This window comes from Lampetra planeri, chromosome 54 (genome assembly GCF_965212315.1).
Source record: "Lampetra planeri chromosome 54, kcLamPlan1.2.h2, whole genome shotgun sequence".
NCBI classification, from domain to species: domain Eukaryota; kingdom Metazoa; phylum Chordata; class Hyperoartia; order Petromyzontiformes; family Petromyzontidae; genus Lampetra; species Lampetra planeri.
In genome coordinates this window covers 7,475,285-7,503,026 of record NC_136160.1, presented here as the reverse complement: position 1 = coordinate 7,503,026, position 27,742 = coordinate 7,475,285, and the positions used below count along the sequence as shown (strand labels likewise).

At 48.2% G+C, this 27,742-nt stretch overlaps 1 protein-coding gene across 2 annotated transcripts; it reads left to right on the top strand.

The window, feature by feature from the left end:
• Nucleotides 1-749: 749 nt before the first annotated feature.
• Nucleotides 750-22,589, top strand: ABHD4 (abhydrolase domain containing 4, N-acyl phospholipase B). 2 transcript variants are annotated; one of them, XM_078617458.1, is made up of 8 exons: nt 750-830; nt 9,991-10,076; nt 12,302-12,520; nt 14,568-14,742; nt 16,364-16,518; nt 17,170-17,281; nt 21,402-21,588; nt 22,396-22,589. In XM_078617458.1, the coding sequence occupies exons 1-8, from the start codon at nt 775-777 to the stop codon at nt 22,483-22,485; spliced, it is 1,080 nt and encodes a 359-aa protein (XP_078473584.1). In that variant the 5' UTR covers nt 750-774; the 3' UTR covers nt 22,486-22,589. The 2 variants fall into 2 exon arrangements, with proteins under 2 accessions (XP_078473584.1, XP_078473583.1); XM_078617457.1 differs by having other exon boundaries at nt 17,167-17,281.
• Nucleotides 22,590-27,742: the final 5,153 nt, after the last annotated feature.

Genomic DNA, 27,742 nt, shown 5'->3' with positions numbered 1-27,742 from the left:
GCCTACAATAGATTATATCGTCCGTCCGTTTGTCCGTCCGTCCGTGTGTTGCAATCGAAACGTCGTATGCTAGTATTTGATTTACTGTTCTTTCTACGTGACTTTACCGAAAGCTCCAAATCAAGTTTGTTTTACTAATAGCGGTTTTCCCCCTTTTTTCTGGCAACAAAACTGAAACCTTTTACAAGGACTCATGTCTGCATTAACCACAATACTTGCAGTCAAAATGCAAACAAAAAACATACTCTGATAATATATGCATTGTCCTTGAAACTGATTGGTCCACACCAGAGACAGCTTTCTTTTTAGCCTCGTCTCAAATGGTGCTAGACCAGATGACGCCAAAAGGCGTACAGCAGTTTTGTTGCCAGAAAAAAGGGGAAAAACCCTATTATTATATTTCGGTACTGGCAAAGGAGGTCTAATGATGAAGTTTGTTTTAATTTAAATTTCGATTTAAAGCTTTCGTGACTGCAGGGATGCATCTTCTTGGTTCTTTCGGTAAAGTCACTTGTTGCGTCACCCACCATCCGCGGCGTGGTGACGTCACCTTCCCCGGCTTTTGAAACTGCGACGCGCAGACGTCACTCACGCATGGAGATATCGGCGTAGTGACGTCACCGCGCTTGGATATATCGGCGTAATGACGTCACCGCGTCTGCGTAAGTTGGCGTAATGACGTCACCGCGTCTGCGTAAGTTGGCGTAATGACGTCACCGCGCCTGCGTAAGTTGGCGTAATGACGTCACCGCGCTAGGCGATATCGGTGTCGTGATGTCACGGCGCAGATTTCCCACAGCGATGGCCGAGCAGGAGGTGGTGGAGGCGCGGTGAGGGGTTTGCGCGTGAATGTTTAAATCTTTTAACTTTGTCGCTTCAAGGGCTCGTCGCGCCTTTTAAATTCACCTCAACGCCGGCTCCTGTCCTTAAAACCATGGGCGCCCGTGTGTTATCGTCCGCGGTTTGAAGTTTCTGTTTTCTTTGTGCGGTTTTCTTGGGGGTAGTGGTGGTGGTGTTGGTGGTATAAAAGTTGTGTCGTGTGCGTTGTTTAACGCAGAGGGGGGTCGCTGTGGGTGCTGTTGATGGCGGGCCGATGCCTGTTGCACAACACGGCGGTGTGCTGCGTGGCGGCGGCGGTGAATCTGGAACCGGTCCTGGGCCTCTCCTAGATCGATGAAGCGCGGCGCGTTACCGGGTGCGGTGCTTTGTACATTCGGTAGCAACATTGGGGGGGGGGGGGGGGAGAGACAAAGGCGGCCGGGCGTGGTGCGGCTCATTCACCTCGTGCGTCTGCCCCTGCCGGGACTGCTTAGCAGGCGCGTTACTCGCTAAGAGCACTTGGCCCCCAGCAGTCTGTTAAAGCCTCACACGGGGGGACCTTTGTGATGGTGAATAGTACACTGGGATTGCAATCCCACAGGTGCCGTGTGCTGTGCGTGTGTGTTTGTATGTGTTGTGTATATATATGTATCTGTCGTGTATGTATGTATGTGTTGTGTATGTGTCGTGTCTGTATGTGTGTGTATGTGTCGTATGTGTATGTCGTGTCTGTATGTGTCTGTATGTGTGTGTCGTGTCTGTATGTGTGTGTCGTGTCTGTATGTGTCTGTATGTGTGTGTCGTGTGTGTCGTGTGTGTATGTGTCGTGTGTGTATGTGTGCGTCGTGTGTGTATGTGTGCGTCGTGTCTGTATGTGTCTATGTGTGTGTTGTGTCTGTATGTGTGTGTCGTGTCTGTATGTGTCTGTATGTGTGTGTCGTGTGTGTCGTGTGTGTATGTGTCGTGTGTGTATGTGTGCGTCGTGTCTGTATGTGTCTATGTGTGTGTGTGTGTTGTGTCTGTATGTGTGTGTCGTGTCTGTATGTGTGTGTGTATATGTCGTATCTGAATGTGTTGTGTATGTGTCGACTCCGCTTCAAATGAGTAAACATCGCCACTGGGGAGACAAAGGCGGCCGGGCGTGGTGTTGGCCACCCACTCCCAGAGATGGCCTTCATAGGTGCTCGCTAACAGCACTTGCCCCTATAGTCTGTTAAGGCTATACGGGGGATCTTTGTCTTTGTGTGTATGTCGTGTGTGATGCCGACATCCCGGTAATGTAGCAGTTAGCGCGCTGCGCTACAAACCCCGCGCCCCGTCCCACACCTAGGTCGACTCAGCCTCAAATGAGTACCTGGTGCGGTGGTGTGTAAACATCGCCACTGGGGGAGACAAAGGCGGACGGGCGTGGTTGCTGGCCAACCCCCACCCCCTCGTGTGCCGTGGCGGCCTTCAGAGGTGTTCGCTCACAGCACTTGGCCCAGCAGTCTGTGCGGGCTATACGGGGGATCTTTGTGTGGTTCGATATCCCGGCACGGCAGTCGATGGAACGAATGCGGGAGCTGCCTCCTCGCACAGGGATCGAACCGGGTCTCTTGTTGCTGTGAGGCACAGGGGGGTTCGACTGTTCGCGCCTCTGGTTGTGTTTTGGATGCGGCGATTGTGTTGTAAACGCTTTATTAGATTATAATTACGGTAAGCGTGCGGCTGCTATTATGCAAATTCGCTGTCTCGACCACGCATTCATGAGATTCGTTTTACTTTTGAAAGAGTTTTTTTTTAATGAACGAGCGGATTGCAGTGTTGTTACATCAGCTCTGTGGTTGAGACCACTTGTATGGGAACTTTTTACTTTAGCGTGCAAGGCAAACGACCTGGCTGCCACAAATGATAGTTCAACGAAGTGGCTTATCATAATGTGGAAATCTATAGCACCAAATACTCGAAACGCGTGATGTTGATTCTAAATGTGGAGGGGAAACCGGACGATCCGAATAAAAAAAAAATCCACGCGACCAGGGGGGGGGGGGCGGGGGTGGACACCGCTAACTCCAAATATACAGCAGCAGCCGTCGTCAGGGTCGGAATCTAACCCACGACCACCTGTATACCAGGCGAAGGAGTTAACACCTCGCCACCGCTGCGCTGCTCAAAAAGTGTTTGTCTTGTGGCGGAGACTGGAACCCACCATGGCAATGCCGATTTTCCCCTCATTGACTCACGACCGTAAAGTTCGTGAACTCTGCCCTGTTTCTGATGTGATCGAACGCACTTCAACCTTTTAATGCATTAGGCTCTTGCGGTTATCTTCGGACAAGACAAACAGTCCAACATTTTGGTGAATTTTCTCTTTTATCTGCTCGACCTGGGGTCGGCAAACAAAATAACAAGAAGAGGAAAAACATTTTCTCCAATTAGGTTCAAACCCCCCCCCCTCGATATTTCACGAGCGGCGATGCGTGTGAATATTACGTCACGAAGCAAGTCCTTGAAAGAGCCTCATAGGCGGCTCCAGATCCACAGGTTGCCCGACCCCACTGTGTTAGACGATTGGCCTATAACAAGCTAATACACTGACACCGCCCACCCAACCAGTAAACCCACCGTGTATAACAGGGGTTGGGAACCTTTTTTCTGCAAATGGCCATTTGGATATTTATAACATCATTCGCGGGCCATACAAAATTATCAACTTAGAAATTAGACTGTTATATTTGGTCAAACATTTAATTAACTCACCCCTAATGTGATGGCTGGAACTGCTTCTCTTTGGTGAGGCGTGTGATGCTAGCTGGTATTGATGATGTTGCTACTCGCAACTGCTTTTCCAGGTTTGCTCCTAGATTTATTGAATTTCGAGTCCCGCCTGCGGTTGCCTTGGCAGGGCCACACCAAATGATTTCGGGGGCCTCATACGGCCTGCGGGCCGGACGTTCCCCACCCCTGGTGTATAATGATGTTCGTTTTCTCAGTGTGTGTTTGGTGGTTGCTGCTCGGTTGCACAGTACCGTACAACCATTGGGAGCTATCGATTTTACAGGGCCGTGACGAGATCATAAACCCACACATCTGGTGATGTTGCTGGGCTGGCATTGGTGTGGAAAGCACAATGAACACACACACAAACCTCAATGTGTGTGTGTGTACAGGATGTGCTTTGGGGGAAGGTCATTGGCCTAAGCGTCGCCGATTGTGGTTTTTGGGGAGGGGGTGGTGTTAGTTGAGCTACATGTGTATGGAACTGTGTGCTTTGGATTGTTACATTCCAATGAGTGTTTAAACTTCAAGAAGCCAGTGTATTCCAATTTCAAGTGACAATTGATTACATTTTTCACTTTAACGTTATTCATGTTTGTTGTGACTGTTTTAACTGGACGAATGGCAAACTAAAAGTGCATTGTTCTTAATTTCAGGTCAACAAACATAACGTGCTTGTGTCTTCTATGTGTTGACTTATAGGTCAGATCTGATTGTCTTTAATTAATTAGTTTGGGGGGAATTGCCATCAATACATTACTCATGTACTGTATGTTGTTCTTCTTTTGAACCGTATGTAGCCAACCGTGCTAACTCATGAGACTGGCTTCTGTTGATGCTACTACTGTAACATGCTATTATAGTAATCAGTTCAGGTTCAAGCGTATAGAATCATTCTTGCAGGGTTGAAATATTTCACAATGATTTGGCTGCTGTAATGAGCATTGAGGGTAGTGCTCATCTCCTGTTTACAGTCCTGAGCCCGTGGTGGAAATCCTTATGCCGTGGGAAAGTTTCTTAACGGGACAACCACAGTTGTGACTTCACAAAGTGCTATTTATTTTATTGACTAAAACTAATCTTTTTTATTTTACCAGGTAAGGTCCACTGAGCTATTTAACTTTTTTTTCAGAAGCGATATGCCCACAAATGATAGCTCAACGAAGTGGCTAATCACCGTAGCACTCATGGTGACCCCGGAGGGATGACGGGCTGATTCAACCCCCAACCAGGATTTGAACTCTCGCGACCTTTTCGATTGCGTGTTGCTTTCTCTACCGCTGAGCGACTACGTGGCCCAGCTGGTTTGATGCATCCCGACGAAATTGGTCGTAGGGGCATGGAAAATCCCGTTTAGGCAGTTGCCCAACTAGTTGTGGCAAATCATCACAGAGCAAAACAACAACATGAAAGTGATACTCTCAGAGAAATGGGCAATGTCGGACGTACGTAATGCACAACAATGTAATATTAACAAAATAAACAGGCATGTTTAAAGAAAAACTCCTTAATTTTTTTTTAAAAACAACGGTTTTATTAACAACTTCGTTTAACTCACGGTCGAGAAGTACGTCAATGATGCGGCGCCTGCTCCCACATCAACGCTTACTTGAATTAATTGATAACTTTATAAATTAATCTTCAATGTACAACTTTTGTTTGTGTGGAGTGAGGCTGCTCCTAACAAGTTCACACGGAGCAGGCGTGCCTGAGACACGTGGCGCCTGCTTTTTGGGCGAGGCGATTCGAGAGTTTAGGGACCGTGGCGTTTTTTACCTACACATATATATATAAATAAGGCGTCCATGCAAAATGTAAATTGCTTTAAAGTAGCGAATTAATTGATTAATCGATGCAGATTTTAATACAGGCATGCATGCTCGCCGGATCTGAGTATGTGTGCACAATGTGGAATTGATTGGACTACAGGAAGTAGACGAAATTTTTTGTACAAGATTTGACCACGACACAGGAATCAAGTTAAGTAAAACCGTTGAAAAAACAGGCATATTCCACGAGAAACAAGGATGAGGCAGTGAATGGTCCAATAGGAGATGTGCGCAGGCGAAGTGAACACGATGGAAGAAAGTCAGACCGTTGCTCTATTGGTAGAGACGGGTATGACCAATGTATGTCGGACAAACAAAACTGGGTTGGAACTCTGGTTATTAATGAATCATCTCTTCCAAAAGTAATGGAGTCAATAATTGAATCCAGTTGAATCTTCGCAACGATCGCACATGCACAAACATTTAAACAGCACACGACGCGTTCCCCGTAAGCCCCAATCAAGGACTGGCAGCAAGGCTCCTCAAGGCACTGGCCGTGGTTCATTGAAACATAGTTTCACAAACACACGAGGCTGGACTTCCTTGTTATTGGCTTTTATTTGACTTATTGATGATGCTAAAAAAGTAACATGAGAACCAATGATGGAGTTTAGCACTGACCAGCACCTAAAGTAACAAGGGGGACACTGACTTGTTTTCAGGTTTTTCCAGGAAAATTTTATCACGATAACCGTTCGGCGCTGCAGTGGCAAAATGTTATCTCCCTTGCCTAGTATGCAGGCGGTCATGGGTTCGATCCCGACCCTGACGAGGCATGTTCTCCCCGTGGTTGCATGTATTTTTCTCAGAGTCCTCCGATTTTTCCCTCCACATTTAGAATCAACGTCACACGGTGAAGAGAATTCGGCTGCTATAAAGTTCCACGCGATAAGCCACATTTGTGATAGCCAGGTCGCTTCTAAATAAGAGCTACATTGCAGCTCAGTGGGGCCTTACCAGGTAAAATAAAATAAAAATACGGTTGTAACACAGTGTTTTAAGCTGCGTGGCGATCATTGCCACGGTGTACGATGTTAATAGGTTCGAATGTGAGTGGTAGCTTGGCCGGCGACGTCACGGCGCCGAGTCTTTCTGCCCGCACCTTTCATGTGGAACGTGTCCGGTGGAGTGACTCTCACGTGGAGGAGCAACTCCACCCACACGGTGGTCCGCAGATAACTGCGAGGTCGGTCGTTGTCGATGATTCCACGGTCACGCGAGTGCGGTGCCAAGTTTGATAACGCTTTATTTCCCAAGCACAGATAACGCGCTCGGTGGTCGCGAGTCGTGAAGTTCAACTTCCATCCGCGTTGCTTCGTATTGCCCCAGCTTGGCTCTGTGTTCACGCCTGGCATTTCAGTCGCGTTTTCGTGAGTACATCCCGCTGACGCGGTGGATCAAGCGCTTTGCTCGCAAATTCAAGATTTCAGCCGAGGGGTCATTTCAGCTCGTTGTCTTTCTGCCGCCTGATGAAAATTAGCGTAGCTTCGCGGTGAGTCAACAGTGGTCATCCTACAGATGCTGACCTTTACCATGGGAACATGTAGTTTCCACCTCCAGCTTTGGGGGAGCCGAGTAAGATGATTACTACCCAATTGCTCATGTGACTTTTGAGCGATTGGCTGTAATAAACAAATGAATATACTTTTTATGGGCAGTAAGGCAACACTGCGGATGACGAACAGAAGCAGCGTCATGCGCTGCTCTCGCTTGGAGACTTGCCACGCGTTCCACAGTTGTACAACTTTGCCGCAATAAACTTTAGCCTCTATCAGTGGCAGAGAAGTGAGAGGTGCCTGCTCCTGCGTGTGACGTTCCAGCAGGGTTGCTTTCTTATCGGATTAATCGAGTCATTGGTGTTGCGTCTGCCAATTGCTGTGTTTCCTACACTTTCTAAGATTTTTAACCAGCGTCTCGAAAGCAATGTATGATTAAGCGTCGCCGAGTTATTGTTTAATGTTGTTGCTTTCTCCATGCTGAGAAATCTCAATTTTGCGTTGCAGACTTTCAAACTGTTGGGAGTTGCTCACTGCCGAGAGTATTCAAACTAACGACGAGCATTTTAGACCTTTCACCTGACCGGCATGGTCAAGTATGGTCAAATAACACCCCCCTCCGTAACCCACACCACACGGAGAGGCACTCATCCAGCTGTGGATTGACATAGGCGTGTACATGGTGTGGTCAAACATGTTGTATGTGTGTTGTGCTTCTTTCGCACAATCGTCGCCAACCGTGTTGATTGGAGGTGCGGGGGAAGGACAAACTAAATACAAAACGCAGTTCTGAAAAAAATCGTTTTTAATCTAGATGATTTAAAAGTGAACGGCTCCCAGTGATTTTCTAACATCGAAATAAAGAGCGTTCCAGACGGCCGCAGATGCGCATCTGAAAGCACGTGATTTGGTGACCGTCTTTGTTCATTGATTAGCCAAAAGGCGCTACTGCTGCTGCGAGGATCACCGAAATTGGCGTGAAGATGGTTTACGTTCCTTGACGAGACCGCGTGGCGGTGTTGTGGTTCATTTGTGGCGAGCGATTTGTGTGTGCAATGAGTGCAGCCTTGTTGGCTTTGCTTGAAGAAGTCCTTTACAAAGAAGTTGTTTAGAAAGTCGCTTGTTTGTGGTATGCATTTGCATTGCTGCCTGCAATGTTGGTTTTATTAAACCGAGTGACGAATGGCAGTCGTCAGTCGGGGGCGGGCAGCATGGTCGAGTAACGCGATAACATTGCCCCTGCACGCCCCCCAAGCCCTGTCACAAGTTGTACGCTTTGCACCACAGTGGTCAACAAGGCCGGTCAGTGTCGCCAGTGCCGCTGGATTTACGTAATCAAACGGATTCCTGCTGCGCTTCGGGCGGCTCGGTTTTTTCAAGTTAAGGGGGACGGCAGCGTTGGAACACTTTTCTGCGTATTCACTTGAGCCTCTGATTTCATAACAGAATGTGGAGGAACGTTTTGAACGCGCCGGGATAATAAACATGCTCGTTCCGGAATGTACGACACCCAAAGTGATGGGCACTGACGTGAAGAGGTTATCTCCAATGCCATAGGGGGGGCGCGGGTGACGGGGCGGCTGACGCGGCGACCCAACCGAGCGGGGGGGGGGGTAGCGCTGCGTTTGCCGCTTGTGGCAGTGGTTCGCGGGTTCGAATCTAGCAGGCCACCCTCGTTATTACCGTGGCTTTTTAATAACCGTACAAAGAGAGCACCGTCTTGACTCGGGAGTGGACGTTAAATGACCCCGTGACATCACTCGCGGGCCTCCTTGCCGTGGTGTATGGTTGCATCAGCTCATAGGACAACTTGTGTTCACCTTACCCATAAGCAAAATGTGCTGAGTCACTTGCCAGCGGGAGTCGGCAGTAGTTTTATTTTTAGACTTTTGTTCACTGGACTTGGTTCGCTTGTCTTCCAATGTACATAGAAAGTTGGCTTGCCACTGCATAAGGTTTCGTAGTAGGAAGGCTGCATGTTGTGTGTATATATAAACTCAACACATACGCCAATAAGACTGGCTGTTAAATAAAAAACTATAATATGTTAAGTTTCAGGCATTGACACTTTTTTTTGCACGTAAATGTCACTATTTTTTTTACTAGCTGGGATGGCCCGTTACCCGGACCCAAGGGATGAGGTTGTTCATGCGTGAATATGTATGCGATGGGTGTTGTTGACCTACGTGTAAAAGTATACCGAAATTATTTTATTGAATCAAATAATTTAAAAAATGAAACGACATGTTTAATCACTGCCTAAAGACCTGTTTATTATACAACATTTTTCGTATACACTCCATTCTCTTCTAAACAAAATGGGTCTTCAATCAATACGGTGGCATTTGATGCTGACGTAACTCTTGACAATGTCACGTGTCATTGTCCACGAGCAAAAACTGGCTGCGGCAAATACAATCCCAAATGATGAAGTGACTGTCCTTGCGCTTTGTTGATGGTGTGATTGCAAATGCAACTTGAACAGGGAACTGTCTACGTCGTGGTTGGAACGGAAAACTGGATTTGCTGCTGATCATTGTAATGCGAAGAATGTAGAGAGCCAGTCATAATCATCGCATCAATGCAATTTCTTGTCAATCGGCAGATTTGTGTATCCCTGTATAACTGCCGCCACTGCTGCCTGTCTTGGGGGTCATTTTTGTTGTTTAAAACAGCTGCTTGGCTGAATGGGCCTCACCAGATGATATAATAATTTTGAATCAAACGAGCATGCCTAGTTTGTATGTATGTTGAACGTCTTTCGCACTGCTCATCGGAGGATCGGGGTGGGGACAACAAACTAAACACAAAAAGCAGTTCTAAAGAAATTAGTTTTCATTTTTAATGATTTAAAAGTGCATAGCTCCAGCGGCTTCCTCATATTGGAAGGAAGAGCATTCCAAACGGCAGCAAAAGCGCATCCGAAAGCGCGCGATGGAGTGACCATCTTTGTTCGATGGCCAGCCAAAACCCCTGCTGTGAGGATGCTCGGAGTACATGTGATGGATTATGCTCCTTGACGAGATCAGCAGAGTGTCGTGGTTCATTTGTTGCAAGCAACATTGTTTATATTTTGCTGTGGGTCGCAGGTCTGGCTGGCTGTCGGGGTGGCTGCCCTCGTGGAGCCCAACCTCCAACGGGCTGCTCAAGGTGGCCGAGGAAAAGGTCCTCCAATGTAAGTGCGCACCCCGGCCCGGCTTGTGCCATGCGAGCGATTCCCACGGTGACCTTGACCGCCACCCCGTCGGATATTTTGACATCGTCCTATCCTCCCTGTGAGATGGAACAATCTCGTTTGCGCAGCTGCCCGTAAGACCGGAGATGGCTGATGTGGTGGGAGATTTCGACCAATGCTTAGCTTCATGGGGAAGAGCGGTGGTGCAGTGGGTAACACCGATTTGTTCTGTGCATCCCGCCACCTGAAATGTATTTCTAGGCATGGCTAATGCGAGTGGTGATTGGAACCTGAACTGGTCCTGTGCCACCCCTTTCCCCAACCCGGACTCGCTCGCGTGGTAAAGGATGGTCGAGCAATGGCCGTGACCAGCACAGCATGGGGAGGCTCTTTACATATCAGCAGGTCGCCAAAGGGCTGTTAAGTATTAAACTATGAAACATACAAACAAGTACTGAACAAATTACGTTTCGTTGGCTCTGCTGTCAGCCTGCCTCCCTGCAAAATACACACATAATGCAGGTTATGATTTTATTAAGTGCAGCTGTTTCCACAGTCAATGTGCAGTGTTATGGCACAGGGCAGAACAGCAACTTCTCAATAATTATTTGTTTGTGTTGTGTATTGCTGTATGTAGTTTTGCGTAAAACTTGGACCGACATCTCGCAGAGAGTGGCCTTGCCTATAAAGACCGGAGAGTTTACCTGAGTTGATTTAAGCAATTCTGACTGATAAGGATTTCGAAACCGATCTCGAGGTTGCTTGAATTAAACCAAACCTGCTGATAAGATAATACCTGTCAACCCCTTATCAGTGCCTACCTTATTACAGACCAATTGAGACCTTATTGGTCACACCGTACCTACAAAGTCCCATCACAAGGGAGAAACACAAACAAATAGACCAAAAAATAAAAAATGGCCCGTATTGAAACGGCTGTACACCGTATGGACCTGAAAACTCACTTTCCCTGTACAATAATACGGGTAAACCGTATCGGTTGACATGTATGTAAGATTCACTGCCAGAAGGTTTTGTGGCTGATGGGTTGTGCTTATATTTTTTTACGGAAAGATAAATATTGGAAATAGGTGATAATTATGTTTTCAACTTGTGATAAGTGATTCCCTATTTTACCCTTGTGATTTACTGCAACAACGAATGAAGGTGTGGAGGGTTTTGGTTGCGCAATCAGAAGGTGTTGAAGTCAGGCCCTCGTAGGGGTGGTAACTTGGTTGAATGTGAATTTTTATCATCACTAATTTGGCTCGTCGCACACACTGAATAAACGTAAGCGAGCGTGTTATTAAAGATGGGACTTGGGCAGATGCAGCGTGTGAGAAAATGTGGGAAAAAATAAAAATGAATAGGACTTAAGCAAATGTAGTGGTTTAAAAAAACAAGTATTAAGTGGGAAAAATGGATGAATATGAAGTGACTGCCTACCGTGCTCGCGTGAGCAGTAAGGTAGTGTATGTGTTCATTTGTAGTGGTGAATCCATGGTGGAAATCCACATTTCCATGGCAGAGGCCATGCTCCCATGATATAACCACTGTTAACTTTCCACACGGTGGCACTTGTTTAGGCAACTCGGAGAGATGGAATGTGATTCAAAGTTCACATTTGCTGCCAGCCAGTCGTTAAGTTGTGCTTATTAAGTCTATTTGTGCTTCGGGACCTGTTTTGTACTTGTGTGAGGCATGATATCAAGCCATAAATTACGGTGATGGGGTGCTGCACTGGCGAGTTGTTAACTCCCTCGCCTGGTATGAAGGAAGTTGTGGGTTCAATCCTGACCCTGATGATGCCTGCTGCTGTATATTTGGAGTTTGCATGTTCTTCCCGTGGTTGCATGGATTTTTCTCTGGGTCCTCCGGTTTTTCACTTCATTTAGAATCGACGTGCGTTTAGAGTATTTGGCTGCTTTAAATTTTCACGTGATGACAAGACACTTTTGTTGAGCTATTGTTTGTAGCCAGGTCACTTATGAAATAGAGCTATATAGAGCTATATTGCTCACTGGGCCTTACCTGTTAAAATAAAAATTTAATTTAGTTTATGGAGTCGGGATCCTACCAGCATTTTAAAGTAACCTTACAAGTCCCTTGTTTTCCAGCAAGTAAACCCATTTCCCAGTAGCGTCGTTCGATAAGCAACCTCGCGCCGCGTGCTTCGTCTGGGCCCCCCCTCACCCACTCTCACTCCGCTCCCGTTGCCGGCGCAGGCTTAAAGAGCAAGTGGGTGGGCCGCTACGTGGACGTGCTGGACGAGGACCGCCTCTGGAGCATCACGGTGACCAATCCAGAGCTGGAGCAAAGCGGCATGGCCGACACCAGCACCCCGCTCGTGCTAGTGCACGGCTTTGGCGGCGGCGTCGGCCTCTGGGCCCTCAACCTGGACTCGATGGCCCGGCGTCGCCGCGTGCACGCATTTGACCTCCTGGGTCAGTAGTTGCACCCCCTTTGGCCCCCATAGCCGCCAGCCCCCTTGACCAACCAATCACTCCTCCTTCAGGTGTAGTTATTTTTTGTGATTTGCTTTGCACTCCTTTTTTTGTTGCAACTTCCTGATCCGGCCCCTGCTGGACAAAAAGAGCTTCATAGCTCATCGGATTTCTCCAGGATAAATTAAGATTCTGATTCTGAGTTCCCGCCTCGTCTGCTCAGTAGCGACGACACTGGGTCTGAATGATGCTGCATTTTATTCAAAGATGTAAAATCACCACAAGGATTGACGCAGGCTGGAACAAAGTAGATTTGACGATACACATGGGATGGCCACGGCATTGCAACTCTTTGAGTTAGGTGGTTATAAAAAAGCCAAAACAGCAACACATTCAGTTATTTGTGGGCTGGTGTTCTGGACAAGGCCAAGAGCTTTTGTACATTGCTGTACGTTTTCTGGCAACTCCCACGGCTTCATTCACCCACCGATCCCCTCCGGTTCACGTCTCCCTGCGCTGCGTTCCTCTCCATCACCCACGAGAGCCCCGTTTTAAGCAGTCGCCACTGCAGCTGATGTCCTCCAATTAGCATGGTTGGCTCCGTACGGCACCAAATAAGTTCACAAGAAGTGCTCAGTGCTGCGCTAATTGAGTGGTGGGTGCCACCCCCGAATTGTCCATTTCTTTCCAAAGCCCCACTATTTTCAGGAAGGCCAAATGTAGCCCATTTATAACGCGTAATGTTGTCCATGTTGCTTTGTCATATTACGGCAATAGAAGAGGTAAAACTTACCCCCCCCCTGCAACTATGGAAAATCACCGTACCATCCAGTGCCACAGCAGTTACTTTACGGCGCAGGAGTGAACCGGGGACCGCCTGGCGCGTGAAGTGTCTGTGCAGAGTGGATTTGCAGCTATAACTACAAGTCACCATTGTTTCACACACCACGCTCTTACATTGTGAACTTTAGGAAATGTGTGATCTGCAAATTTTTACTTCCCATTTAATTTTTATTTATTAATAGGCGGGCCCCACCCCTTGTATAGAAGGTGATGTGCAGGACGCAGTACACCCTGCCCCTGCCTAATAACAATGGCTCTCAATCTTCACCCACGTGGCGCCCTGGTCCTGTAGCTCCTGGTGGAGCTGTGAACCATGGAGCACCTCACCAGGGCTACAGACCCCGGCCGTATATTACCAAGTGCCAGATACTGGACAAACATGTGACTGTTGTGGCAGGACACAAGAAGAATAAGATGGTGCCCTCTCCAGACTTGCGATTTTTAACCGCGAATTAGCACGTGAATCCCCACGGGCCAACGCCTGGAACGTTCCAGTCCCCCTGATCGAATTATCAGTCGAGCTGCGTACTTTACTTCCAATTGTAACTTTGCGGATATTTCAAACTTTGTAGACTTGTGCTCGCTTGTGATCTAGGCACTGTTGTCAAAACGTCTTGTTAAGTAACACGCCTTTGTGTTGTCCCCACTTTGTTATCTTTGACTATTCATAGTCCCAACCTTGCTCAGCGTGTGTATATGCGGCAGCGGCACTCATCCCTATTTCTGGCTGCGAGCCATTTGCGTAATCCGCATTGCTATGGAGAGAGAAAGGGGGCCCTTTTGGGAAACAAACACCCATTGTTCTTTTTCGTATACTGGCCACCAGCGTGGAAATGTAGCATTTCTGCTGGATTATGGGGCATCAATGATTGACAGTGACTTGCTAGATTGTCAAATTCTTATTATTTAGACTGCAGGAGGAATCTGATGAGTTACAAAGCTCTTTTCACAGATGTCCAGTGGGGGCGGATAAGAACGTTGCAACAACAAACAATACAAAAACACAATAGGAGTACAAAGTATAGGAAACGTAAATAAACCACTAAAAAATGTATATAATAATAAAACTAAACCATCCCCATACTACCAGGCAAAGCCCACTTTGGTGCTTTTTTGTTTTTCCAAAGTAACCTGCTCGGCACCGCCGCTCACCTCGCTCACCTCTGCCGTGCCGTCCGGTCTCCCACCCCCCCCACCCCGTCAGGCTTTGGTCGCAGCTCGCGCCCGACGTTTCCCATGGACGCAGCGGGCGCCGAGACGCTGTTCATCGACGCAATGGAGCGCTGGCGAGAGGAGATGGGGCTTCGGAGCTTCCAGCTGCTCGGGCACAGCCTGGGCGCGTACCTGTCGGCGGCGTACGCCCTGCAACACCCGCAGCGGTGAGACGGGGAGATGAGGTGACCCCGTGGAGAGGCGCGGGGAGTCGGTAGTCCAGTAGCACTGAGTCTGAAACGAATTTTAGGCTGCTTTTTGTGTTTATTTTGTCTTATCCCCGCACCTCCGATTACCACGGTTGGCTACGTATGGTACGAAAGAAGTTCAACGTAGTGTGTTGTACGGAGGCACACACTGGATTTGGAGGCAACACGTTTATTAACTCCCCAACAGGGTAACTTAACTAAACGTACACTGGTTCAACTGCTAAGTGATCGCTACACAGTTAACTATGTGAGTAACGGGTTAACTGCACGAACGGGTCAGTCAGCCTACACGCTGTCTGACCCACGATGCCGAGCAAAGACCGAAGATGACGAGACGCAGCACCAAGGGTTGATTCCAGAGACTAGCCCCGATCCCTGTCGGGGCTTCCCTTTTATCCCCCCGGCCTCGCCCCGCCTTGGGCCACGCCCCCTTCTGGATCATGCCAGAAGCTCTCGGCTCCTCGTCACATGTCCTTCGAGCCCCCTATGGCCCGCTTGCACATCAACCCGACATGCGTTTCCACTCCTGCGACAGTAGGTGGCGCTAAGCGCCATAGTGACACCGTATAAGTCACTACACGTATAAGCCTAACCAAACCGCCAGTCCCTAGCATGAGCGCCAACCCTAATCCCACAAGCCAACCGGGACACTATAGCCTACCTCCAACTCCAACCACGCGAGCCAACCAGTGGTAGAAATTCCCCATGCCTTAGATAGGGATCAAGATCATCGCTGTTGACTTCCCACAAAATGGTACATATTTTATAAACCCGGAGAGATGATGATGATGTGCTGAGTTGACCTGCAACTTGTAACAATCCGATTGTTGGTCAAACCATCTACCCCCACCCTCCCACCCACCCATGCTACGAAGGCCACAATACAGATCACATGTCCATGCCTCTAGTGAATGTGGTGTCATAAAGCCATCTGTTTTACTTTGTGTATTCGTGAGATAAGAATGCATTGTTTCACATTTTGTATCAGTGTTTTTGTGTTTGGCATTCGTTTCACGTGTATTAGTGTGGGTGTTTTTTGCCGGAATGTGGTGTTGATGTTCCACGTGCACAATCATATATTCACCTGCTGCACAGTACCCATGCCACAGCCTACGCATCCCAACCCCCCCGCTCTGCCGGCTGACAACCGCCGTACTCCAGCTTGTATGGCTTCGTGTAGTCACACGGCGTGTGGCAGAAGTGCACCGATTGGGTCAAAGGTCATTGTTTGGATCATCAGGCAATGGCTGCGGCCACGGTGGCGAGATGTTGACTACCTCGCCTGTTGTACACAAGGTCGTGGGTTCGATCCCATCACTGGCACCTGTTTATTTGGAGTTTGCATGTTCTTCTTGTAGTTGTGTAGATTTTTCACCGGTTTCTCAGGCTTTTCCCTCCACATTTAAGAAACATGCGTTTAAAAGTGTTTGGCTGCTATAAATTTCCACGTGATAAGCCACTAAGTTAAATTGTCGTTTGTGGCCAGGTTGCTTCTGAAAAAGAGCTACATAGCTCACCTGGTGAAATATTTTTTTTTAAATGTTTAAAGCTGTTACCTGTGTGTGCGCGTGCATCGCAGGGTGAAGCAGCTGATCCTGGTGGACCCGTGGGGCTTCCCCGAGCGGCCCCTTAACCCGGACCAGGAGCGGCCCGTGCCCATGTGGGTCAAGGCCATCGGCTTTGTGCTGAGCCCCTTCAACCCGCTGGCCGGCCTACGCGCCGCCGGGCCATGGGGTCAGTCTCATTCGGCGGGTCCCGCGAGGTGGGGATGGGCAAAATAAACTAAATAATTTAGCTGTGACGGTCCCACCTGATGACGGAGACTTGTGTTGCCTCCAAAACGTCCTGATTTATAATTTTATTTCTATTATTATTATTATTTATTTTTACCTACGTGACTTTACCGAAAAAACCTAAGAGTGTATGAATCCTTGCAGTCACGAAAGCTTCAAATCTAGAAAAAAAATTAACTAAAACTATTTGTTTTTTATCTTAGGTAAGGCCCACTGAGCTATGTAGCTCTTTTTCAGAAGCGACCTGGCTGCCACAAATGATAGCTCAACGAAGTGACTTATCATCACATTGTCATTTATAGCAGCCAAATACTCTTAAACGCATGTTTATTCTAAACGTGGAGGACCCAGAGAAAAAATCCATGCGACCACGGGAAGAGAGACACAAATTCGAAATATACAACAGGTGTCAGGAATGGGGTCCAAACTCATGATCTCCTGTATACCAGGCAAGGTAAATTTTAATCTCTCACAAGCGATCCACTTATCCCAGGCGCCCCTTGACAGAGAGACCACGTTAGCGGCAGTTGTATGTCACCGCCCCGCTCGAGCGCGAAACCTTATGCTGAGCGTTCCCGTTGGGTTCCAGCAGGGCCCGGCATGGTGCAGCGCTTCCGGCCGGACTTCAAGCGCAAGTTTTCCAACCTCTTTGACGACGACACCATCTGCGAGTACATCTACCACTGCAACGCGCAGACGCCCAGGTACACACGGGCACGCAGTTCGCGCCCCGCGTCACCGCTACTGCCTGTCCCTCGCCGTACATTTCATCGTCGTCGTTATCATCGTCATCAGAATCATGATCTTTATATTTATATACACTGGAGAACTCTGATGAGCTATGAAGCTCTTTTTCACAGGTGTCCAGTGTAGGGGCACGGGGTGAGAAAGTTACAACAACAATCGATACAAAAGCAGGAGTGTAAAGTATAGGAAAGGTATGCAAATCACTATAAATAAAACGAAAACTAAAATATTTTTTGGTTCTTTCGGTAAAGTCACGTAGGTAGAAAAAATAAATAATAAATCACGACGTTTCGATTGCAACACAAGCAATCGTTGTCGAAACGTCGTGATTTATTTTATATTTTTCTGCCTACGTGATTTTACCGAAAGAACCAAAGAGTATGGATTCCTGCAGTCATGAAAACTTCAAATCAAGTTTGAAAACTAAAATATTTAATTTTACCAAGTAAAGCCCACTGAGCTATTAGCTTATTTTTCAGAAACGACCTGGCCACAAAGGATATCTCTACGAAGTGACTTCTCATGTCCAAATGTAAAGCACCCAACTGATCTAAATAATCATCAATCAGCCGTAGCCAATCCACTGCTGGATGAAGGCCTCCTCAAGCCGCCGCCGCCCCTCACAGTCCTGCGATGCAGCAATCCATCCGGCATCCGCACACAAACTGTATTCATCGTCGCTCCATCTCCTTCGTAGACGTACTATCAAGTGCTCTCCATTCCTCAACCGCCTCTCCGTTGTCACACTTGACCATCTTCCATTGATCTCTTCCCACAACAGATCCTGCTCAGGCAATACTTATTGTTTTCTAATACTTTGGATGATGTCATACATCTGCACGCTTTCTCTTAACACGTGTCGTTCCTCTTTCTGCCTGTCATTGTAATCCCACAAATGCGTCTCCATGCTTGTTTATGGTATGTACGAGTGTTCTTCAACTGGTGTCCGTGGACCACATGTTACTTGTGAAGCACCTCTGATTAGCACGGTTGGCTATTTACGGTGCGAAAGAATTTCAACATTCATACATAAGAAGCCTCTGGTAGTGGCCTGCCGAGGCCACTCGCATGTCGCTAAGAGCGCCGGGCACCGGCTGCAGCCATGGTAGTGAAATGTTTAATGATCTTGCCTGGTATACAGGAGGTCCTGAGTTTGATTCCAACCCTGACGCCTGTGTATTTAGAGTTTGCGTGTCTCTCTCCCTGTGGTCACGTGGAATTTTTTGCGGGTCCTCCAGTTTTTCTCTCCACATTTAGAAACATGCATTTAGTCTATTTGACTGCTCTAAATTTACACACGATAAGTCACTTTGTTGAGCTATTATTTGTGGCCAGGTCGCTTCTGATAAAGAGCTGCACAGCTCAGTGTGCCTCACCTGGTAAAATAAAAATAGTTTAGTTTTAGTCTATTTAACAGACTGACCAGAGGCTAGCTCTGGGTGCGTGATGAACTTGGGATGTGAAAGTGAGTCTTTTGGAATTAAGATTTAACTATCTTTGAATTCGGAGCAATGACCTTGCCTGTTGTTGGAAGTGTAACATTAGTGATGAAGACAGTCCATCAGTCTTGCTAAGAACATTTTAGTGGGGCAGTTGATGTCTCAGTTTGGTGTTGAGTGACACGTTCCCTTAAACATGACCCCTACACCTCGAATGAATGAGTGGCATTGCATGCCTGCATTCCACCACTCGACTATATGTGGTAGGGGTGATGTTAAAGGCCACGAAAAGCTGTGTTGTAATTAGTCTACCGTTTAAGTAATTAATTTGAAATCGTCATTACAAAATCAAATTTGTGCTCGAGAGTAACATTTCACTTAGTTGTGTGTATGCATGTGTCTATGTGTATGTTAACGTGTAACATTAGTGATGAAGACGTTAACATGCACATAGCCTGGCACAAGCGCTGTGGTGACGTCACCACCACTTAGTGGAAAATGGCGGTTATTGTTTATCTTTTTCAATGTGTGTTTTATGAACATGTGTGTGCTTACATATGTGTTTGTCGGTGCGTGTGTGTCTCTGTGTTTGCATACCTGCATATCTGTGCATGTGTTCTTGTGTGTATTTGTATGAACATGTGTGTATACGAGTGCGAGGAGTTGGTAACCCCTCCACCTTCAATTCATTAACACTGCACCATGAAAAAATATCCAACTCAGCTTGTGCCAGAGGCCCTGGGACAGGCGTCCATGACGTCTCCTGGCCAAACCCCATTTGGCGGAGCCACGAGATTGAATCCCTACCCTCGGGGTTCCTCCAGAAACAGCCACTGTGGGTGGCCACGTGGAATGTTCGAATGCTCACTGGGGAGAATAGGCTGCCACTCCTCTATCGAGAGCTGGACCGGTACCACCGGGATCTCTGTGGTATTCAGGAAGTCTGGTGGACAGGCTCTGGCTCCTGCCATCATGAGGGGAGGACAGTCTTCTACTCAGGACAGGAGACTGCCAAACAACAGGGAGTGGCTCTTCTGAACAAAATAATGAAGAGGGCATGGGAGCTTGGCGGTGAGGTGTGGGAAGCTGTAAGCCCCAGGCTACTTTGGGCTCACCTTACCATCAACCAGAGACGAGGAGTGGTGGTCGTGGTTACTTATGCCCCCACCGAAGACGAACATCCGTGGAGGGATGCAGGCAAGGCCGATGAGTCAGATGCCTTCTATGACCTCCTGTCACAGGTGCTGGCTAAAGTGGCCCTTCGGGATATATCATCTTGTTGGGTAACTTTAACGCCCGAGTTGGTCATGATGCTCGCACCTGGTCTGGAGTGATTGGAAGACATGGGCCAGATCAGCTCAATAACAATGGTAGGAGGCTGCTAGCACCTGCCTGGGTATTTTGTACCATCAGACACTCCACCCCCACAATTCCCAATTGGTCATGGGGTAGTTGTGGAGAGAGTGGAGAGTTGCCCATACCTGGGCAGTGTGCTTATGACCGGCTCTGTTTTGGCAGCAGAGGTGTTACTCCGAATCAGTCGAGCGGCATTATCTTTTCATCGGCTGCGTAACGCTGTGTGGAAACTACCTGGTTTGTCGCTCCATACGAAGCTTTAGGTCTTCTCGGTCACGGTCATGCCCTCCCTTCTCTACGCTTGAGAAACGTGGACCCCCCTAATGGAACAACTTTGCCGGATAGAAACATTTAGGCTGGCCTGCCTACGATCCATCCTGGGTTTAACCAGGCTGGATTGTGTGAGGAGCTCACAAATCCTTGAAAGATCTGGGCTAAGTCCCATCGGTGAGCTTCTTTGGCAGGCAAGGCTGTGTTAGCTGGGTCATGTAGCCTGCATGTCCAGCCACCGCATGTCTAAGCAGTTTTTGTTCGGCTGGATAGAGGGGGCTAAACAGGCATGTCACAGGCTAGAGAAGAGATGGAGTGATGTTGTATAAGAGAATGTGGAGCTGAGTGGACTTGCCGATGACTGGTACCAGCGGTGTCAAGATCAGCCTCTGTGGACAAGGCTCGTGAAGAAACGCTACTGGATAGTTGGAGGCAGTCGCCCTCCAGCAAGAACGGAGGGCGGAGGAGCGACCCTCAATAATGAGCGGAGCGCCCGGCGGCTAAAACTCAGCAAGTTGGCACAGTAGGAGGCACAGGTGGTGCATCGGCCAGTCATCTCAGTCAACCCATGGCACTTGGGTCTTCCCCGTGACCTGCCAGCAGACATTAAACACTTCACGTGGCTTTAACGTGCACATAGCCTGGCACAAGCGCCATGGTGATGTCACTGCCACTTAGTGGTAAATGGCGGTTGTTATTGTACGTATTTGTCTTTATGTACGTATTTTGACTTTTCGCACCGTACGTAGCCAACCGTGCTAATCGGAGGCATGGAGAAATGACAACAAACTAAACACTAAAAGCAGGTCTAAAGAAAGGAATTTTCAATCGAGATCTAAAAGTGCACAATATCAGAAGGAGCATTCCAGACGGCGGCAGATGCAATGACCGTCTTTGTCTGTTTATGTAACTGTCTCTGTGTATGCGCTTGTATCTGTATGTGTTCATGTGTGCAATAACGCGTGCTCCTGCACCTGCACGCACGTGTGCGTACGCATGGTACGACCCGCAGTGGTGAGACGGCCTTCAAGGCCATGACGATCCCGTACGGCTGGGCCAAGCGGCCCATGCTGCACCGCATCGGCGACCTGGACCCGGCCATCCCCATCGCCATCATCTACGGCGCCCGCTCGTGGATCGACAGCAGCTCGGGTGGCAAGGTGGTGGAGGCGCGGCCCGGCTCACGCACGCGCCTCGTGGTGAGCACCGCTCCCCCCACCCCACCCCATTTCATTCTGTGCCCATCACCCCCAAACTCAATAATGATAATGTTAAACTTGGAACAACGCACAGAGAGACCGAGTGAGAGAGAATGAATGAATGATTTGGAGACATTGGAAACCACAAGCTCTGTGGTCCTATGTTGGGACTGTTGGCCAACTCCATTAATTAATTATTTTTTATGCATGTGGAAGCAGACCTGAGTCACCGGAGAAAACGCGCACACGCACGTTAGGGGGATGCAGGGTAACACGAATCCGCGTACAGATATATATTAATCCACTTGCTCTGTTGCCAGGAGATGGTGACCTCGCGACACCTTCCAGTTTTTTTAATCCCCCACCCCTGGCTGCCTCTGTCCGACCGAACACCATGCATAACAACCACAGCACGTGTGCGGTGGAGTTAGTTGCATGGCGGTTGGTTACGGTGGAGAGCGTAGACGTGCGGTCGTGGGTGGTCGGGTACGACAGCAGCCTACATCATGCGCAGTGGTTCCTCATGGCAGCCCGCTCTGTCCTCGAACCTGCTTAGCTTCTGCGATTTTAGGTTTGTTTTGTTTAACCAGCTTGTGTGAACTCAAAGCGATCAAGATGAGTCTCATTTGTCAGTGGCCTGGGTAGGGTCAGTTTTTGATGAGACACGATGTATTCCCAGTGATTCGGTCACAGGGGCTACAAAAGTCGTTTTACACGACTTTAGTCCACCGTTATCTTTGGCTCCCCCCCCCAATCCTGCTTGCACCCCTGCGCGTGCGTTCACCGACTGCCTCCGTCTCGCCCCAGCAAATACGCGGAGCTGGGCACCACGTGTACGCGGACCAGCCGGAGGACTTCAACAAGATGGTGGAGCAGATTTGCGACAGCATCGACTAAATGCGGCACAAGTCCAGGGGGTGGGGGTGGCCCAGGGCAATCGAGGCCAACAACACCGGGACAACAACACCGGGACAACACAAATGCTGAAGTAAAGGGGGACAGGTGGGGTGGGGGTAGTGGGAGGGAGGTGGGGCATTGGGGGCGAGGGACAGGTGGGGTGGGGGTAGTGGAAGGGGGGTGGGGGGTGGGGCATTGGGGGCGGGGGTGGACAGAGGGGAGGCCTGACTGCTCTCCAGTGGCATCTCGTGGCTTCAGTTCAATCCACGTGCATTTGGCCTGAGTGATGATTGCAATGCAATGGCAACATGTGGTAAATGCACCGGATGCCGGGCACCCACCGCTTCTGGCCGCGAGATCTTACCGCGTGGGCTTACCACGTGAGCTTACCACGTGAGCTCACCGCGAGATCTTACCGCGAGATCTTACCGCGTGTGCTTACCACCTGAGCTTACCGTGTGAGCTTACCGTGTGCGCGGTATGTCTGGTGGACAAAGCTCCGGTGGGCGTGAGGCCACCATCGTCGCGTTCCACTCGTCCGGTGAGTCCACCCAGAGTCACTCGGGAGTCCGCGAGCCCGTCAATGGGTCGCGCGCCATGGGTTCGGTCGGTTGGATGCCTGCATTTGCCAGCACAGGGTTTGAAAGGAACCTCTCGTTACTACACCAGCCGTTAAACCAGCGACCATCGCTGTGTCAATCGCCTCGTCATTGCTGCTGCTGCGGGGACAGCGGCGGTTGACGGGGGGAGGCAGTTCCTCTAAGAGAGCCGTTCTCGCGCTCAAGTTAAGCTGCCAAATTTCACCGGCGGGTAAATTTTTTACTCTGCCTTTCCAGATGAGGGCGCATTCAACCGCTCCTTTTTCTTGGAGGGGGAAAAATGTTGTGTATTTTTGTAATTCCCATATTGTGCTTTGCCAGTTTAAGTTGACGATGGAGAGGTGCTTAAACGTTGCTTCCAACTCAGCTTTTGCCATCCACACTCTGCCACGTTTAATAGCTACAGGCTGCTCGGACACAGGCGATCATTGAAAAGTCAGGGTAGGCATTTGGAGAGAGCGTTTTAATAATGGCTACTTGTAAAACACACATACACATGTTTAACTGAAAGGTAGCTTGGGATTTTAAATTCTTAGCAAGCGAATAAATAATTCTGGTGTATTAATTTGACATGCTGTAAATGCAATCTGAGCAACATGCAGAGAGCACAACACCCCAGAGTGCAGTGTGCAACGCATTTGGACCCGTTTAACATTCTATAGAGGCTCGTGTGATTGGGTTGCGTGTGCAGAGCACGAGGAGTGTGACTTGTGGCTGCGGATATTCTGCTCATCATCATCGTAGCCCGGTCCACTGTTTGATAGAGCAGGCAGAGTAGCACAAATTGTTCCATACCCAACATGCCACCGAGTCGGTCCCGGGACTCGTTGTAATAGCTATCTAAAAAGGTGTCATCACTTGACAACGGAGCGCCGTGATGTCACCTCCTGTGATGTCCTTTCAAACGAGCGCCGTGTGTAAAATCCCATGATGTTGCTACCTGATGGAGAAAATGCATCAGAAATCTAAAAAGAAACAACACTCGATGAGGCACTTCCTGTGCAGGTAACTGATTGGACTGGAGATATAACGAAGTGTCTAGTAAAAAATAATATATGATTATATAATATAATGTTATAATATATGCAATACTATTGTAAAATTAGTGTAAGAACAGTAATAGAATTGTAACGTTGTAATCGTGTAACGGCATTGTCAGTAATACATAAGTCTTGTCAGTCACAGTATTGTTAATAGTACAATACGTCTGTCAGGGCAAACCTTACTATTCTACCAGGCAAGATGTCATTCCTTTTCACGTACTAAAATAGTCACGTCCTCTCGACTTTACTCAAATCTATGGATAGTGAGGCCTGGTGAGTTGGAATCAGGTCAGGGTGCGATATCGTATTTGCCATGACTGCACTGTTGTTCAGAGTAGCGTGGTGACGCCTTCACCGAGCGACGCTCGTGGTGACAGTCGGCAGGTGTCGCCCTGCAGAGTCTGCTCGAGTGAACGTTGGTTCTTGCGGTACGATGTGCCCCCGGCTTCATCTCGACCTTGTCCTGGAGGTTCGAGGGAAGTCTCGAGACGAAAGCTAGCAGCGTCGTGGCCACTCGTCGTCTTGCTTGCGACACCAGCGCGCCGATTGTGAGAACCGTCAACCCTTCAAATTGTACTCGAATCTCAAGGTGCCAATTGCACTTCGAATAGCTTCACAGCGGCGATGCGTGCTTGGATTGGGGTGCCACTCAGGTTACTTTGTTTGCAAGGAATGGAAAAGTTACGAAAAGGTACTCTATGGGCAGCGTGGGCTCGTTGAGTTGCCAGCCATCTCCGGGAGTTGGCATCTGTGGTTGAGTGGCAAGGATCAATCCTGTACCGAGATCTGGTACTGGTATTGTAGTGAGCTTTATTTCAGTACACTGCAAAGTTTTGATTGGTCTAGGCCAGGGGTTAACAAATATAACAAGAAACATTTTTTTTTCGAATTGAGTACAAAATTTAATGTTTCAAGAGCCACCAATGTATGTGAATACATGCACACATACATACACACATACATGCACACATACATACACACATACATACACACATACATGCACACATACATAAGTTACGTTACGAAGCAGTCCATAAAGAGCTGCAGGTTGCTCACCCCTGGCCTAGGCTGACAGAGAAATATGCCCGGCCTTGGTCTGTAGAAAATGTGGCAGCCTAAGAAAGTGAATCGGTGAATCAGCGATTGGCTACACGACTCGTGGGGATCGGCATTTGCCGCGGGGCCACTTGGTTTGTCGGGACTTTACGTGAATCACGGAGCGATTGCCTTCTCCCCCCTCACCTTCTACTCTGCTTCACGCTCACCTCGTGGTGAAAGCAGCCCGGGCACACACTCTCCCCGGAGCCCTCGGTCACGAGCTGGTCGACGTGGCATCCCTCGTGTGACGAGCTTGCGTTTTTTCCCGAAATGCAGCGACGTCGCAGACCCCGCTAGTGTCTTCCGTCATCTGTTTGTGTATAAACACACAAGTCCAAGGAATTCCTTGCTAAATGCCACTGCTCGCCGAAGTGCCCTCCACTAAAGGGAGCCACGAGAGAGCTTTGTCGACGTCTTGTTAAACCCGCGTGGGGCTGCTGAAGAGTTGCTGCCGAGTTCACAGCAGCCACCGATGTTTTATGCACGTGCACTGTTGTTGGTGTCTCGTTGAGCCTTCGGTAAACACTGAGTTTTGTAATAGCATTTTAGATTTTTATGTCAGGGAAATGCCAGATTAATATACGTTAGGGTGGGTTTTTTTAGGACGTCCTTAATTAGGGTGTTAGTGGCATATTGCGTAATTGTTGTTAATGTTGCCAACTGCCTACAGAGGTTTACGTTTTTTTAAATCTGCAAATTAAGACCTCAAGACGTGTTTTACAGCCGCGTAAATTTCTTTTAAAAAAAAATTCTCCTCCCTGCGACTGGTACCATTATTTTCGGCAAATGTGAATTAAGTTTACTTTTTTTGGTTATTGGACAATCTACAGCTGTTGATTTATTTCTTTTTTACATTTATTGCCCAAAGGTTCCATTTATAAACGTTTGGCAAGACAGCCCAAGGTGTGTTGTTTTGTGAGCGTTTTAAAAATGTCACTTTATTTCTTGAACACCCCCCCACACCTCCCGGTTACTCCGTGTCCTGCAAAGAGAAGAGCTAAAGCTCACCACGTGACTGGCTTCGTGGAGATCGCCCAGAGATTAAATCGTGATTCTTCGCCTGCCCTGAAATTAAGGGCAAAAAAGGTTTAAGCCAGACAGATAAAATGCAGTTCAGGTGTCGTGGAGTAATTCGTTACCACGTTCAAGATGTTTGAGATGTCTAACAGCAAACGGTGATATTTCCACGGTGATCTTGTAACATGCGTGGGCGCCGCAGCGTCCCCCCCTAAGCGCGGTGCTCCGTTTGACCTGCTACTACAGGCAATCCACTTTGCATGTAGCAGCAGGCAAGTTGATAGTTAACTAATAGTATAAACTATTAAACTAAACTATTTTTTATTTTCCAGATAAGGCCCATTGAGCTATGTAGCTCTTATTTAGAAGTGACCCAGAAATTTCTCGCAGCCAAATGCTAAAATACACATTGATTCTAAATGTGGAGGGGTAAAACCACGACCTGTGTTTACCAGGCAAGGTAATTAACATCTCGCCACTGTGGTGCCCTCTCAAGCGTTCCGGCGCTTTTGGTTAAAATCCACAGGCGTTCGCTTGCCGATTTGTGGTGCGGCGGTGGCTGCGGCGGCTGCGGCGGCAATCGGAAAATGCGACTCTCGTCGGGAGCCTATTTTTGGGGTGGGGAGGGGGGGGGTGCGCAAGCGATTTTAAACGTTTGTTTCACCAGCCCGAGTGAGCTGCAAACATGTGTTGGTATACAACGGGTGCTACAGATACGACTTCTCCAATCAACAGTTTATTTGCAATATATATGCACTATATATGCACTATATGCACAAGACGTAATTAATTAAGTGTTTTTGAATCGTTCTTTTGTTTTTGATCACAAGTTGCATTCGGGAGCAGTAATTATGCCACGCACAATTTAATCGTTACCTCTCTGTTATCGGATATTTTAATGCTTCTTGGGGTTGGTGGATCATTCAAGGATGGAAAGGGCTGCTAATCGTACCAAATTCTGTCCGAGAATTTCTTGTCAGTTTACAGGATTATTGGCGTAACTTTTTTCTTCCCAATAGCGTACGTGTCTTTTTTTTCTCGTCGCAAATCACCCGGTGTGTCATCGATGGTGGAGAGGCGATGACGCAGTCGCGGCAACGCTTTTTTACGTGTCGCGTTGCGAACGTGACGTGGCGCTGAGTAGCCGAAACTCTCCAGCGTGCGTGTGCGGCTGCATACGCGTCTGCCAATAATACTGTGCGCGCACAACACATTCGATTTGTACCGGGTGGGGGGGGGGGGTGCCAGTTTAAAAGTAGTTGGTGATACGATTTTGATTATACTATATACTGTATCGCTAAATCCCGTGTTTGCACAAATGTAGCGTTAGCGTTCAGTGGTGGGGCGGGGGGAGGCTTGCGAGAGGTGGTTGTGGTTCGGTGTAAAACGATGACGCGTAAGCAATTGTTCGGTAAGCGAACGACACCTTCGCCTTGACGGGCAAGCTACGTGCAGTTGTATTATTTATCTCGTTTTGGTTTTAGCCTCTTTCTAAAAAAG